The 16,527-nt window shown below is 40.1% G+C and overlaps 1 protein-coding gene across 5 annotated transcripts in view; it reads right to left on the reverse strand.

Moving 5' to 3' along the window:
• Positions 1 to 13,390, reverse strand: part of bt (projectin protein bent) — a 61,398-nt gene extending 48,008 nt beyond the window's left edge. For 2 of the 5 annotated variants that reach the window (XM_022791923.2, XM_022791922.2), the window contains exons 1-4: positions 13,188 to 13,385; positions 10,023 to 10,294; positions 8,782 to 8,977; positions 6,035 to 6,056 (exon numbers count right to left, since the gene is read on the reverse strand). In XM_022791923.2, the coding sequence (XP_022647658.1) occupies positions 6,035 to 6,056; positions 8,782 to 8,977; positions 10,023 to 10,136 (332 nt within the window). In that variant the 5' untranslated portion in view covers positions 10,137 to 10,294; positions 13,188 to 13,385. Of the gene's footprint in view, positions 1 to 6,034; positions 6,057 to 8,781; positions 8,978 to 10,022; positions 10,295 to 12,185; positions 12,203 to 13,005; positions 13,160 to 13,187 lie in introns of those variants that run through there. The other 3 variants (XM_022791919.2, XM_086978616.1, XM_086978617.1) reach the window with 3 other exon arrangements.
• Positions 13,391 to 16,527: the final 3,137 nt, after the last annotated feature.

Consider the following 16,527-nt stretch of genomic DNA (forward strand, 5'->3'; position numbering starts at 1 on the left):
CGGCCAACAATTCCGTGGTCAACAGTTGACTCATGGGAATGGCTCGATCATGATTTTTGCTGTCGGTTTCCGCATAGGTGGTCACTGCACGTAGATTTACCACTCGTACCCTCAGTCAAAAACGGGTAACGCATTAAAATATTTGGGTTCAGCGATAAACGGTAATGTAAAACAGGTAATGTTTCTATTTTACCTCGCTGCAGTGAGGATAAGGAGGAGGACACTCAGGGCAGTTACGCTGACCTTTTGATTTTACCGTCCTCGTAATCCGACTAGATCTGCAGTTCCCATCGTAAAGGCGAATGCGGTAGCTTCGCCACTAATTTAAAGCTTTGCATTGGCTTCGAAGTGTCCTGCGGGTGATTATTATTTTGAAGGTTTCACAAAATTTAGTAGGTTTTTATTAAGACGACGCTTATTAAGGACCTATAGTCCTGACGCAAAATGTGATACTAATTACCAGGGAGTAGTATTCATGTAAATGAATAGTAATATAACTTTAGCAGTTTTAGCAACGTTAATGAGACATTGATCCATAATATGAGTAATCACGTTATGGCATATACAGTGTATTAGCTTCCGGACTAAATGAGGAATCGCAAAATCTCAAATGAAAATGGGCCAATATTTACCTCAGCAACCGTCTTCCTATACGACTTCACATTAATACACACGGCTCTAAAAGAATAAATCATCGTTAACGCCACTGGAAATAAGTATCGGCAATCTGTTGCCACGAGGTACTACTACAGTTAGAATGATACTTAGGTTTACCGTAATTATTGAACTTCATTGCCATACTAGTAAAGTTATTTAGGCCCCGCTAAAACTAATCTCGCCAGGCTCACTTTGGCTTAGCTCAGTCTCTTTACCTTTTTATAACTGCCTAAATAGGTGATTATATATATATTGTGATTCACCAAACTTAGCAGTTGCGTCGGCAAACCCTAGCTTGGTGACTCCACCAATTAATATTTTGGTAACATACCGCACATTGTCGTGTCCTACAAGTTAACACTAGCTGGCCTTTTTTTTGGGTTCATCCGTCACCATGCGCAGTGCTGGTTTCTGCACTACTACTAAAGAGTGCCGATTAAGCTTGTTGCCTTCGCTAATTTAATTACAGAGTTTACATCGAAAATTCGGTTGTTGCGCAGAGCCAACGGTGGCAGTGACAAGGAGTAAAACAGGACAATGCTCAGATCGCGGGTTTTTGTAACTCGGTGACATCTCAATAGGTTTTTGTAAATATTATCTAATATCCAATTTGAGCATTTATTGTTACCTGCTAGTAGACTACAAGAAGACATTGTGGTTGCAGCTGAGAGCAGCTGGCCCCATCAAGTGAGTATGTGAAAGAAGCAAGGGCCCCGTGCCACCAAACTCCATTGCTCATATACATTAAGCTCGTATAAACAGCACTCCGCCACCTCGTTAAGTCCTTGCTCAGCCGTCCGTTGCTGATGGCTATCGTAAGCTAGCTTGTATTGCCGTATCAAAGTGTGGTTAATGGTCATGACTTTTCATTGCAGCCAGGTCACCAACCTAACATAACCTTTATTGGACATATTCGAAGCGTTCAATATTAGAACATATAGATGCCGAATGAGGTACGCGTATACCTTTTCTAAAACCTAGGAAATGTTACTTTCATTTATGTTCAGAGCAGTTGCCCGGCCTTCTACCGGCTCACGTGCCGTCTCCATCAAGCAACGGTATGTAATCGCATAGCGATTTCTATTCGTCTGCGTGGCCACTGCCGAAAGTAACGGGGCTAAATGATATAGAACAGATCTAGGTTAACGCTTCTTAGATTCCTTTACAAAATTGTCTAGAATTTACAAGCTCTTTGCGGTTCGCCTACGATTAATGGCCAGCATCGCATAGACAGTCGCTGAAGCCTAGAACAGCTTTAACTGGCTACAAAACAACCACGGCCGAAATGTTGACCGGTTCATTGTGATCTTTGAAACGGATCAGCCCGTAATTCGTTAAAGCTCACCGTATACCACTAAATTAATGTTAATACCTTCTGCAATGTGCACGTCACAGAACACAAGGCCAACTGATTTGACGGAGGCTAAAGGAAAGACACCTTAGGCCCTTATCCGTGACACTCGAATATCAAAACACTTTCTTAGGTTTTGAGCCATTCGAGGCTCAGGTCGCAAACTGCAACAGGACAAAACAACGACCAACTAGGCATTTATGTGGGCAGAAAGCCCGGAATGCCATCAGGGAAAAGAGACAACAAGAGTTGCATTAATACCCAACGCTGTTCGCCCCAAGAACGCAACTGACTGCGAGAAAAACATAACACCTGTTTGTCGTTCTATGCGAATCACAGAAATAGTAGCGGTTGCTGTAGTCCTTCAGTCAAGTCTTGTTTGTTAACTCTGTCTTATCCACCCACCTTTCAGACCGAAGCCTAACTAAGATTAGACTGTCTCTCTACTGACCTCAAAATTCTACAGCGAAAAACGGACTTCAGGCTGGCGTCATGTGAGGCAATGGAAATATAATGGATTGGTGGCGCATAGGATAGACAACAGCAACAGCAGCGAAGGCCGGCCACGAGGTGGCAAAGTGCAGATTTGCCAGTGCATAGCAGAGACATACTTCGATTAGGGGGTGTCCACTAAATAACTAAGAGATTTATAGGAAATGACAGGCTAAATGAGTCATAAGTATTTGTATCGTTAAAACTAGAGACGAGAAAATTCACGACAGTATTTAACAGAGCAATCCTTACTTAAAAACCTAGTGGTTGCATATCAAAATTAAAAAGGTGATAATTAAAGATCTGTTGTTTCAGTCGTACGTTGCCAAACAACGGGGGGCAATATGGGACATCCGAGAGGCTCTAATGATTTTGCAGTCAATCCAGATAGAAGATGCTAGTGCTGAAGAAAAGAACGTTGAAACTGATACTGTTTTGTGTAAGCATACGTCTGATTGCCAAAACTCGTAACTCGCTAACCATAGAATCGTCTAGTGAGCAGAAAACATAATACCAATATCAAAACAATCGGTTAGTGCAATCTATTTGGGTATTGAGAAGGAACCGCGAATTGATGCGGCAGACCTTTAGGACACGTATGCGTATTAAGAAAGTAGCTGTAGTTACAGTTCGAAACAGAAGTACCTGTCGCAAATACCACTATTAGGCCATGGTCAACTTTTGCCTTTTTTCGTTTATCATATCTCACTATACTTATTGATGTCGTTAAGCAACGTTAACAGTACATAGTCGAAGCAATAGCGCAACACAAATAAACGATCTAGCCATCTTTATTAAGAGCCTCTTCTCAAGGACACAGCAATGGCAGTGGCTGTTCGCAAGATACTTTGAAGCTCAGCATAAGCTGCTTTACGAATTGGAGACGTTGTCTTCATTTTAGATAGCATAACAGCCTGAACTTCAATTGTACACACTGTAAGGGATTATTTATATTTACTAAAATAAAGCCAATAAATAAAAAAAAAATAAATAAATAAAAAATAAGTAAGTTTTTAGTACAAGCCGCGTTATGAAAGGTCCTCTACGATTCAAAGTACGTTTCATCAGTATTGTCAAAAAAGCGCCAAGTTAGCGATGCACAATGTCTTCGTCAGGATAGCATAATTCGTTTCAATTGGTTTTTAAGTTAAATGGCCCCACCGTAAATTGACAGTTGATGAGAATGAACGCCCTTCCTTAAATAGGACGATGTAAACGGAAATATCTCTAGCTACTCAGAGCTATGGTGTGGCTATTAATCGGCTACATGTACCACGTAATAGTCGCATATTCTCCATTCTCTAGAAATCACCATGTTTGACATCCCGATAACAAATTGCAATCGATTTCTTTTCGCCAGCGGCACTCGCTCTAAAGCGTCTGGACAAAACTATCCTTTATGCCTTCAAGATGGTGCCTGTTGTTGGCTCATAAATCGTCCATAGTTGCCATTTGCTTTCCCTACTGCTTCGTTACCTCCCTCCTCCCCATGATTTTGGAGTAGTTTGTTAAAACAATTGTCCCACTGCCGAACCGGTGCTATGCCGTGTTGTATTTTCGTCGCCGATACATCTCGGAGACCAAAAATTCGGCCGCGCCTGGTCTTTATGCTGTTTACTGTTGTTACTAACGTGTGTGTGAGTGGGCTTCTTTAGTAACCAATGGGCATCAAATAGGCTCAACGTGTTCACTTTGGGCCTGCCGTTCACCCGGTTATTGCCTTCGGGCAAACCGAACTGTTGCATAGGGAAGGCACAGATTATGGCAGGGTTCAGCGATAGCTTCATTGCTACTTCGAGTTGTATCGGTACTGCACAAGGACCGGAAGCTCTTTTAAGACTAGATCAAAAGAGGACCAGCAAATATGGCGAGCGAACGATCGCAAACCGAAGAAGCTGAATCGTCGAGTCACCACACGCCAAGAATCGAATCGCCCGGCTTCAAGCCATTGAGCCATCGGCTCACCTCGCACACGAATGAGCCAAGTCACAGAAGAAAAAAGCTATATTAATATAACCGCCATTATCATGCCATACTGACGCATAGCAGAGACCACGGAGGATAAGGCCAAGAAAGCTAGAACCGAGCAGTTGAGAGGCTTTGGCCTTTCAGCTGTATGTGACCCAAGCGGCCAGCTGATTAGAGTATCAGTCGATAAATATCGCAAGACATTCGCGGTAGCAGTTAAAGTAGATGTCTAACAGTGGACCCAGTCATACTGGCGGATATTAGCCTTAATAACTGATTCGACAGAAATGTCAGAACAATTTAAAAAAATAAGACAGTGTTCAGAACTCTCCATGAAACTCCGAATGCTTCGTAAGACTAAGCTTTTATTGGCACACGTTGAAAAAAACTAGAAGAAGAAGCATTTTAAAAACATAGCTAAACACATACAAAAGCGAAGTTATTATGGAATGTTGAAATTACTAGAATAAGGTGTATATATCACATCAATTCCACTTGAAAGTTTTAAGTTTGCTGCCTCGTTTCAGCAAACTATATTTGACGACGTATCGAAATTCGCTAGCTGCGTCTACATCTTATGCAACCTTTGCGCTTGACTGTGCTGGTTAATGATAAAAATTATACCTCTGAAAATATGTAGTAAATTTCATTCAAAGTTTTCTTAGAAAGTAAAAATTGGCTATTTTGGGCTTCTTAATGAAGCTTTACAGAGAAAACTCGCCGCTAACGCGCGTGTGAGGTTGACGCGGGGGGTTTAAGCTTCAATAGTTCAAGTTGTCGAAGATTGGAAGCGTATATAATCGTGAAAGCTATTTGAAGTGTAGTAATTCGAATTTTTGAGATTACGTCTCGAAGTGAAATATGCGGTGCAGAGCTTTGGTAGTATATATTTTTTTAAATGTACCCAATACAGATTTTTTTCTAACGAATATACATGCTATAACAAAGCTGAAAGGCTAAAAGGTTCATAGCAGGTATCTTAGAATGACCTACTATACAAATTTTAACACCTAATTCGGCTTATTGTGATTCCGAATTGAATGTCACCGCTGCAAAGCTTCCTAAACATTATAGCCATCGAAAAACTAGCTCGCTTTAGTAATAATGTCTTGTAATCAAAAGTTTGCATAACTAACTTGAGTAATCTTCCTTTCTGGATCCACATCAAGGCTGCAATGTCTCGGTAAACGCAACGGCGCCTATTCTGATTGTGGTCTCAGTGGAGAGGTACTAAAGGTTTTGGGTACACGTACCCTCGATAGAAACGTGCTGGGCTCTTAGTTAGCGAAGGACAACGAGACAGCTGGGTTTGAATCTGGGCACAAATGCACGTGAAGCAATAACGAACGCAATGAATAGCGCAATCCGTTCTCCTGCTTGGTTCCTGAATACCGCCTGGTAATTATGTCGGAAGCTAGCTTTCCTAGGCACAACTATACATAAATCAAGATTTAGCAGTGACTCTTGTAGTCTTTCTTTTCAAAATAAACACTAACAGCTTATTAGACCAAGCAACAAACTTATCTAAATTATAAACTGATTCTAAACGATCTCCAAACGACTCACCTTTCGAATGGCTTATCAGCAGCTGAAACACAAAGTGACGCATTATTAGGTTTTAGCTAGTTTAGGACGTTAGGAACTACTCTAAGGCATACTTTTGTAGGACGCGCAGCCTAACCATTAAATCTAGATGGAAGCTGATTTCATACCATTCGAAATCACCCTGCACCATTGTTGATTCATGGTCATAGTACGCTCAATACACAGACAACTCGTTTACCTCGTATACTGATGGCACTTGTAGTAGTCAGTCGGTACACAATAAAACAAAGCTAACGATTATTAACCGTACGCAGGTGACAATCTTTTGCATCTTCACCAAGAATGAGTTCTGCTTTAGGCCGTGACTGATGGCTTTTGTTGCTTGTGAAACTTTGGCAAAGAACTGCCATATTGTTCCACTAATTATAGTTAAGATTAGATAATACACGAAACATCTATGCTATACAGGGACTACAAATCATTAAAAACACATCCACGGAGAACTCGTTTCAAATGGCTAGAGTGTTCGAAATTATTCAGCGTATTTCGTTTGTCGAAGATCTATTGACGTTTTATGCTATGAAGATAAAGACCAATTAGAAAAATACGTGTTCTCAAAAATTAGCAAAAAAAAAAAGAAAAAAAAACCAAACACACGGCGTAAGCGAGAAATCAGCGACCACATTTGTCCTCTTTAGGGATTCGAACCCGTTTTAGGTACTGTATAATGAGCATTTCAATGAACCACAAGGCAAAGCTGGAGCTAATTCAAATACACTATCCATAGGAAATACGGCAACATTAGTATATGGGCTTATATTAAGTCTGTAGCGTTTCAAGTAATGGGGCTCTGGTCTCACTTCGTTTGTGCATTGGTTCTAAATACTAGCCGTTTTCGCACCCATATGATTGTCATGGCCCATTAGTAGTATGCATTATATATGCTGCCGTTATAGTTTCACCTATACTCATGTTTAAAATATTCTACCAATATTTCAGCTGGCTTGGCACATTCATAACTCATTTGATGTTAGAATTGGATAGATCTAGAGCTGAATAGTCGTTCGGAAACTAAGTCCCGAGAGAGTAGTTGGAAAGATATATACGACTGGCATCTATCCAGCGCCCTTTTTCCCATAGGCGTTAATGACCTAAAACTCTTTATTGAGAATGTCTGCATCTAACCATTTTCACGAGTCTGGCGTCGGCTTATGAACTGCTGTTATCTGAAGTACTAACTGCCCTCACGGGAGAACAAAAATCAATTGTATTTCATATTAAACATATTAAAACTACTGCTTCTATGAATAGCGTCGAACACATATGTTTTGAAATGGAACGTAATTTGTCATGCTGTGTTTTCATATGACTGCATTATTCCAACAATGTCACTTTGAATCTTCGCCCTTAATACTGAACAAGCAGAGCTTTACCATATAAGAACTCATCTTGACAGCCCTTCAAATGGTAATTACCAATCGCTAGAGTATTCTAAAATAGTCTTCAGATATACGGCCGACAGTTACTGAGCTCATGCCTCGGCTCACGTCTGGTAGGGGAGGGCCGTGGGCAAGTGCAAGAGCCCAGGGCGAGGGTAGACACCCAACTGAAACTGCTTCCGGACATAGCAGATATCTGTGTAATGGCAAGTATGACATTCGAAAATCTTCTTTCCAACAAAAGCTCCGCTCGAAAATTTTCGATACACGTTCAGAACAAGTGTTTCACTCTAAGCATAGACTGTTTCACGCAGTTCACAGCGTTCACACTGGCATCGTATCTATTCTGTATAAGACGTTTTTGCACGATCCACACCAATATCTCCACTAGCTTATACAGATACTATACTGACACATTCTAACACTTCATTACTCAGAGAGCAAGGTGTTTGAGAGGGAGACGTGGCCGTCCTGTCATCTTTTACGTTGATATTACTTACTTCTCACCTGCGCGATTAGTTTTTGTGCAAACCTCAATGTGTGGTTTAAGTAAGACTTAAGGACTTGAAACCTTTTTTACTGTCTTTATCTGAATGTGTCGTTTTTTTGATATTGCGGAACACACATCCGTGACTGACCGAAGTTTTGCCCCTTGGGGGGTTTGAATAGAGTTGCGGCAAAAATCGGTAAACATTGGGCACTTTTCTGATTGACGGGGTACTATATATGAGCATGTAGCACATATTTTTCGCATAAAAATTGGTAGAGCCGCTCCCAGTACATATGTATACGTGTACATATATAAATTCTCACCAGCTTAAAATATGAGATAGAATATGTGATGTATAAATTCCTATATCCGCAGAAGCGTTTCACAAAATCATAACAGGCCTTAATCTACTTAATTAAAATGGCAGTTACAAACGCCTCCTTAGAACAAAAAATATTTTATAAGATGAGAAGTCCATTGTTTTCAATAATTTTAGCTCTTTTTTTTTTTTTATATATACACGACGCGATCTATACTGGTTGAAGAAATTCAATATCAGGCACCATGACAGCGTTCATGTATTATAAAACTAAACGTATCTATTATTTTACTTTTCCGTAAAAGGCTAATTGTATATTCTGTTAGGCACTAAGCTCCGACTTGATGTGGAAATGTTCCCGAAAATGGGAGCCCACTTCGTTAGCTTTCTGCTCCAACTAAAATTTCCATACTATTTCAGTAGATTTACTTCAAGTCCGACTTGAATTAGATGCGTCGGTATCAAACATTTATGTTTACAATATCTGTACCCTCTATAATGTCCGTATCGTAGTACTTACGCAAAAAGTTGAGGTTGATGGAAGAGCTGACATCTCCAAGGTGGTTTTTGGCTGAAACGGTATAGAGTCCTTTATCGGGTTCGTACACGTCGTCAATGGCCAGCGCGATGTAGTATTTGCCCGGAGCCTTCTCTAATATCTTATATTCAGTTCGCTGAGTGTCCAGTACCTCATGTTCATTGCGAAACCATTGAACCTGAGAAAAGGTAATCGTTCCAAAAATACTACAGCTCTGTAAAAGTTTTTGTTGGTAAAGTGAATTTACAATTTTATCGGATTTGATATTTATGAAGTGTCAACCTTTCTGCGCACCCGTAGGATACCTTTTTATGGGCAGATTTTATTATGAGGCAAAGACATATCATGGAATTTGTATTTAAAGCCGGAAAGACAGATGTTTGGAACTTATTAAGACACATTTACTTGTGGCGACGAGCATGCGTTCATCCATCATTTTCAGTGTTAAAAGAAGATAAACTAGGGACAGAGCGACGAAAACAGGACGTTCGTGTTCAAAATATGAACAAAGATGCGTTATTTCCTAATATCCTTCACTTGGACGAACCCACGCGACAAAATTACAAACTTCCTTGGTTTATCAAAATCGAAAGTCTACGTTGCTGCCAGTTCTCATGAAGCATTCACAGAATCCCAGGAAAATTTCCATGGGATGAAGCGAAAAATCTACATGGCTCAAAAGCTCATTAAAATGCGGAGAGGCCAGTTATCCAGAAATTTCGATACAGAAATTAGCAGCCACCTTCGAGAGAGGAGAGTGTTTCTTTCCCAGTTGGGTCGTTCAGATAAGCTCCACCAGTACAACTTGTTGCGCTTTTTAGAACTTTAAACTATGACCAGTTCCAGATAAGAATTTGCTGGATTTGTTGTGTACAATGCCTTTTAGCAAATCTAGAAGGTACGTTTTTAAAAATGACATGTGGGCAATTTAGACCCCAGAGATAGCTGTCGTCATCGAACGTCCCTGCCGGCATATGCAAAAAAGTTACTTACCAAAATACCTGCTTTTACCTACATGCAGTTAGTAAACATGCGGCAAGTATAAATGGTGTGCCAGTTTATCCCGTATATCGATGGGAAATTGTATAAGTCCAAATAAAGCTTTAGTCAGTCTCTATTTAAGCTTCGTGAGATCACGCCCTCTGTTTTGCGCTATCTTACGGTAAAGTTTTATACAGAGAAAAAGTCAGAAATTACTATACGTTAGCAATAAATCTAGTTACCGTGGGTCTCGGATTGGCGATAAGTTCACATTCGAATACCAGCCGATTTCCGTCGTCCTCTTGTCGTAGGATTGGCTTGTGGAGAAACGTTGGCGCTACAGGCTCCTTCGACATCTTGTTCAAATCGTTTTATGCTAACCTTTACTAGAGGTTAGCCACTTTTGGCAGAATCCTCTAGCTACCACAACAGGTTAGTCAACTCAGCAACGAATGCTTGATGCATCACAACCGGAGACGCAATCACCAACGTGTACTCTTCCGGAAAATATCAACTGAAATGATTAATTATATTGAAATTTCATCGAACTGCGATTTCGGGTGATTCTTACTAAATTGTTCAAGTAAATTTATATGTTCATTCATTGTTTTTACAAGCTCTAAACTATTTACGCACTTGAAATATTACTCGTTAGGAATAACCTTAGTTAACTTCTAAGGACAAGCTAAGCGTGTTGTTTCGCTGATAAAATATTCATCACGCTTTAACAATTAGCCATTGCGTAGAGCTCGTTTCACGCCGTTTTAAAAACTTTAGGCCTTTCACTTTAGGCCACGTTCGGTGGGCGGGGTCAGAGCCTTTTCCACTGATCCGCTGTGTCAGCTTATCGTGGTTCTTATATTTGGTCTTGCCATCGAGCTCGAGTTGAGCGGTGTCAGTAAAGGTAATCGTCGTATCAATGTACTTTCAGCGGTCCTCTACATTCAGTTTCGCCTATGCCTGTCTATGTCTACAGTATATATGAAATTTAAGGGAAAAGAGTACATATCTAACCTAGCCCGCACACACCAATTGACATAGATATAGTTCAGTCTTTCGTAAGTGTTTTCATCTCATTCCGGAAAAAGGCACAAGGTTTTTTCAGAACAGAAAATCACGTTGGAATGAACACCAGATTAACCTGACTCAAGCCCAGCATCATCTTTCAGGTCCTAGAAACGGATTCATTAAATCTAGTAGAAGTAAAAGGGACCGAGCTTAAGCGACATTTCGTTGTATAAAAGAGCTGAATGCCAAAAGTTCTCCTTGGCAGTACTGCAGTGAGGTCGACCGTCATCTAGAGCAAAAGGCAATACTCCATTAAACGTTAAACATATAGCTATCTGCTGTATCCGCTACTTAGACGCAAAATGCTATTTTACCTAATCAAACTGAGTGTTAGTTCAGTCCTACCGTATAGAAAATCCGCTGTTGGATCGTCTCTTTACTATTATTTTAGAAAGGATCAATTATTACAAGTATTGTCTCTTTAAACGCTTGCGGAAATCATATAATGATTGTAAATTTAAACAAAAACCTTGTAGGAAACACGATTAAATTTGGCGTATTGGTTCAGCTGAGACTGCAAACAGAAAATAAGCGCAGAGCTTTTTAGATGGGCTGCGAGTTGCTTTTTTGCTGAAGTACCTGTTTAAAGGCATCTTCAGTTTATCCACAATACGGTATACCGAGATATCAAAGGATAACAAGAATCCAGCGCATGCTCATAGAGGAATACATCATAGTGATCCAGAATACATGATCAAATATAGAACAAAGTTCCCGATGTGCACTCTGGTGGCTCCAGAGTGACAAGCATATAATGGGATCATAAGAAAAAGCTTTTTGTTTGGTGACGCTTTAGCATTACGTGTAAAACAGCTAATTGTAAAAGTTCTGCCTTTTCCAGACGAAAAGAAAGTAATGTCGTTTTAGCTGAATATTAGTTAAGTCGGTCGTGTCGGCTCTGTTCCTTTGAATAGTAAATGGGATTAGACACCGGTCGGCAAATGCATTGGGCTATTTATGCAGAATTTAGCTGTTCTTTCTTATAATTTACTTCGTTACTTGAAAGTGAGTTTGTCTAGGTGTCTACACCAAAGTCGTTCTAACTCTGAATTAACTCCAAATAATTTTCCTTGGTTTAAGCTATAAAAAATTCCACGCTCTTATGTCTAAGATGCAGGCAGATGTTATCCGCTAAGATTTGCATAGCTTGCAGTTCTCAGCTATATTTTTGGTATCTAAAAGAAGGAAGTCGGAGTATTTTTGTTAGCGCGGTTACGAATATCGAAAACCAAGTTAAGTGACTGCCAACGAATAATTTCTTCCAACATAAAACTATTTTCCACCGAATTATCTTTGTACGACGTACAGGAAGAAGTTTTCTTCAAATTAATACTTACGACACCCTAAGGATGCATGAACACGAGAAGGTTGGCGCTGTGACACGCTCACACTGACGCATCAATATGTTATACTGGTAGGATTAGTTATGGTATCCTTTATGCATGTCTTTGTTGTTCCTGCATTAACCAAGCTAAAGATTTAACCACGTCCAGTTAACCTCACGACTTCAGCACTCCCCGCACACGTTTTCATGCATTTGGTCAAATAACACTTCCTTTCGAATTTCCTATAGTGCACGTGACTGAGTGCCGCCGTTTACGTGCGAACAATAGGGGTGGCTCTCTATCTAAATGGCACCCGGTCCTTTTTCGAATGAACGGAGCAGTCTAGGTATCTACTTTTGGAAGAGGACTTACGCAACTGACTATAAACTGCATAGGACTCGAAAAGGGAGGGATCACACTCGCTGGTAAAGCTGCCTGGTTGAGCGTCTCAAGTCACTGCTGCCGCTACTGTAGGTTAAGCGATAGGTCCTGTGACCTGGGAAGAATAGGGAAACCGGTAAAAACGGATGCCCCGATATAGTCTACAATAGCTATTACATGGCAGCATATCACTTAGTATGGAACATTACAAAGCTGAGCTCCCGCAAGGAGCGGCTTGACCTTAGCAGGACGGTCGCAAGAACACTAGTAGTTCCCCTTCTGAAACCACCCGAACAGGACAAGCAGTCATAGCACGGCACAGCTAGCTATTAGTATATCGTTTTAAAAACCACGGAAACAGCGATCCTTTTGCTCGTTCATTGGTTTAATTCAGAATTGATCCTCTAGGGTGATAGATCTCTCAAGGTGTAAAAACCACACGCATATTTACCTTAGCACTTGAAACATCTATAATTCGTCCTGTATAGTTTCTGCTAATGTCGTTTTAAGTTGGCTTTCCACTTAAGGGAATTATACAAGCTTAACGATGTACTCGTATATCGCCATTTGATTGCAAGATCAAGGCTGCTAGTCAAAAGATAACGCCAAGTAACAAGCTAGGTTACGACTTACGGAAGACTTCCTTCGAAAAGGCAGAGCGTGTTGTGTCGTCTGCAAGCAGGTCGCGTAGTCTGCGAGGTTTTGTAGCTGGATAACCCTGCTAAGGCAACGTTGTTCGCACCGAAGGGTTTTAAAAACATGAACTAGTCGGCGTAAGTCTCTATGCGCTGCCACCAGACCCAAGTCAGCGACTACAGCAGTTCTAGGGTAAACCCGGAGCCGGGTGAAAAGGGCGGATATTGCATCGCAGAATTACTACTAACACCATCATCAACAGTGACAGGAGACCACGATAGCAGCACAGCCCGGAAGACACAGGTCTCCTCTTAGCATCCGAAAGGAACTCGTTCTAGAGGCCTCCCTGATCCGGCTAATTCGGGTGCTGTTTCTCAGGCATGCACGCTCAACCCGTTTAGATGAAAGACGCGGGCTCTGGCGCCGTTTCAATGCCTTAGACGGACGGGGCTCTTACAGAGTTCCAACGCATCCGCGAGGTTGGTCAGTCTATAGAACGAGCAACGACAGTGGCAGTAGCAGCACCGAGAACACCAATACCTGGAACCGACGATGCGAGAGTTGTCGGATGGGTTCACCTACCGTTGCATAGCCCTATTACATTAATACAACATATTGGCCAATCAGTCGCCACCAGCCAGAATGGTTGAGTCTGCATACCATTCGTTCTGATTGTGAGCAACAGCCGGAGTGGCGTTACGCCACGGGGCCCAATGCAGACAGAAAACAAAAAACCGGAGTTAGTCGCTTTTCGAGAACTCTTTAGCTAGTTGCAATGAGCGGTGTCGTTGTACACGCCATAGACTTTTACAAGTATGAAATCAAATGAAATAAAAATATCGTAAATAGCACTCGAACTCGAAGAAGCTCGCATAAGCGAGAATATATTGAGCTTGTTTTAACAGGTTCCATATAATTGAAATTTAGAATAATCAAATAATATGATAAGGAGCAACTGAGAAACGGGGAAGAAACTTAGAACAAATCCTATTGTTTTTCGGGTCCAGAAGTAAGGAGAATCTACCTTGTATTCTACAACTCGAATGATCTAAACACTCAATTAGCACCAGCTCAAAGCAAGTTCATTTCAAATAAAATAATTTTGAAATTTCAGATGCCGTCGCAGATGTCGTCGGGGGGGGGGCACAGTGGATAATTAATAATTGGACTCTGTCCTCTAATATTGCTGACTCGTATATAAAGCAGTCCGCTATGGCCTTGCGTGTAAAGGTATTGGAATAGAACTCTATGGATCCATAGAGAATCACATGCGCTGAGTATATTTCTGAGGATTCACTAACAACAAAAGAAAATTTTATATAATTTGTCTAAAAAGTAACCTGGCCCGTATAATAAAATGATAAAAAATAAAAGAACAAAGAACTTACGTTCTTTACAAATTATGTAGGGCTAGCTTTATGAAGAAAATTTTCACTTGAAATATGGAAACCCGTTTTCATATTTAGAATACAAAAAAAATCTATCCGAAACATTTGTAGGACACTCTGATAAGAAGAAGCAGTAAATCCGGTACGAAATGCTGCTGCGCCTCGTAATTATTGCTATATATATTTACAAAAGTATGGATATTGGATCTTATTGTCGGTAAGTCACGTTTCTTGTTATAAGTTCATGCTGAAATTACACGAACATAATATTACAAGTTAATGTTATCGATATGGTTGTTCTTACGTGCACATTGCTCACTATTTGAAACGCGAGTCTTCAAGGAATAATAGTAATAACCAATGAGGAAAATTTTGAAAAAGTTTAGTTAAGCGTTTCGCTGAAAAATAATGCGTTTAGCTAACGAACAGATTCTTCTAAAGGACGCATATTTAACTGGAAATAAAATCATAACATTACAATGACCATGTCAAAAATGTCATATGCAGCCTACAGTCCAACAACCTGTGAGGTTATGAAACCTTATATGAAATGATCTACGCCGTTACCAGTCATCCATAAAGGGCTTTGACTTTGTCAACTTGAAAAATTCACAATTATCATTAGACTAAATGAGCTTGATGATCAATCGCAATCTAAATCTAAAAATTAGCAAATATCTTGAAGATGAGTTGCTGACCGACTATGGGCTATGCCAGGCGCAATAGAGTAATTGGCCTTCTGCTCTTCTTTATTAAAAAATCTGCTAGGACATCACAGGATAAATCGTATTCTCTACGAGTTTTAATTCAACTAGAAAAATTGCTGATCATCAGCGTAATTAGTAGTACCATTGAGCAAAAAAATTTTCCAGGACAGTCTGCTCCTATGAAATAATAAAAAAGGTACATCATTGTGTTTTATAATAAAATCAACGATTATGAAACAAAATCACATTTTCCCGCTCCATATAAGATGCCCGCATACGATATAAGAAATGCCCACTTTTCTGTAACTTTTTATAGATACGAAAAAAGACTCTCCTAGGAGTAGGATATGCAATTTCTTACAGTTCCAGAAATATATCTCAAAAGATGTAGCAAATAACGCTCTGTATAATTTGCAAAAAAAAAAAACAGAAAATTGAATAGTAAAGCTTCCGCTAGAGAAACATACTAAACGAGAAAGAACAATTGAAATTTAATGCACCTTTAATTTTCACTAACAAGACAGTTTTGTCCCATCTTAGAAAACGCAGAACAGTTCCATTAATGAAGATGATAAGGTTAACACGAATACAATCTTCCTTAAAATAGCCGAAAATAAGTTATAAGTTATTGAATACGACGGCGCTAGACCAGTATTCCACTAGAACACACCTGTACTGTTTCTATGCCACAGTGACTTTATCATTGGTATCGAGAATGAAAGATAAAGCGCACAAATGATTCAAAAATCTATTAATCAATACGTATTTGATGTTCGTCAATCGTTTGCCTACATGTGAATGAGGAAACAACAAATTAATTCAATGCCCAATGTTGAAATGATTGAAATTCGCAAGTAATTTCTCAGGAGAAATCTCATAGCTGTTCAAAGTGCCAGCAGCAACGCTGCCTAGTTTCTATCCGAGGAAAGAGGTGAACGTTACTATTGATCAGCGAGTCTCGTTGATGAACATCAAAACACCCCAAATAAAGTATTATGGCGACGTTGGAGTATATGCAAACTGGACTTCACTATGTACCTGATCATGTTTTATGCATTCCAAAACTCTGAGGGAACAAATGATTCCAGAACGCTTGCATAGCTAGTATAAAACGCAAATAATAAAGCAGGGCCCAAAGAGTATCAAGAATTAATCATGACTAAACAAGCCCATTTGATAGGCACATCGTTGATAGGCTTGTTTGTTGCTCTGGAGTGATGTGAAGGTGGAATCTTTGGATCT

This window comes from Varroa destructor, unplaced genomic scaffold (assembly GCF_002443255.2).
Source record: "Varroa destructor unplaced genomic scaffold, Vdes_3.0 BEIS01000002.1, whole genome shotgun sequence".
NCBI lineage: Eukaryota > Metazoa > Arthropoda > Arachnida > Mesostigmata > Varroidae > Varroa > Varroa destructor.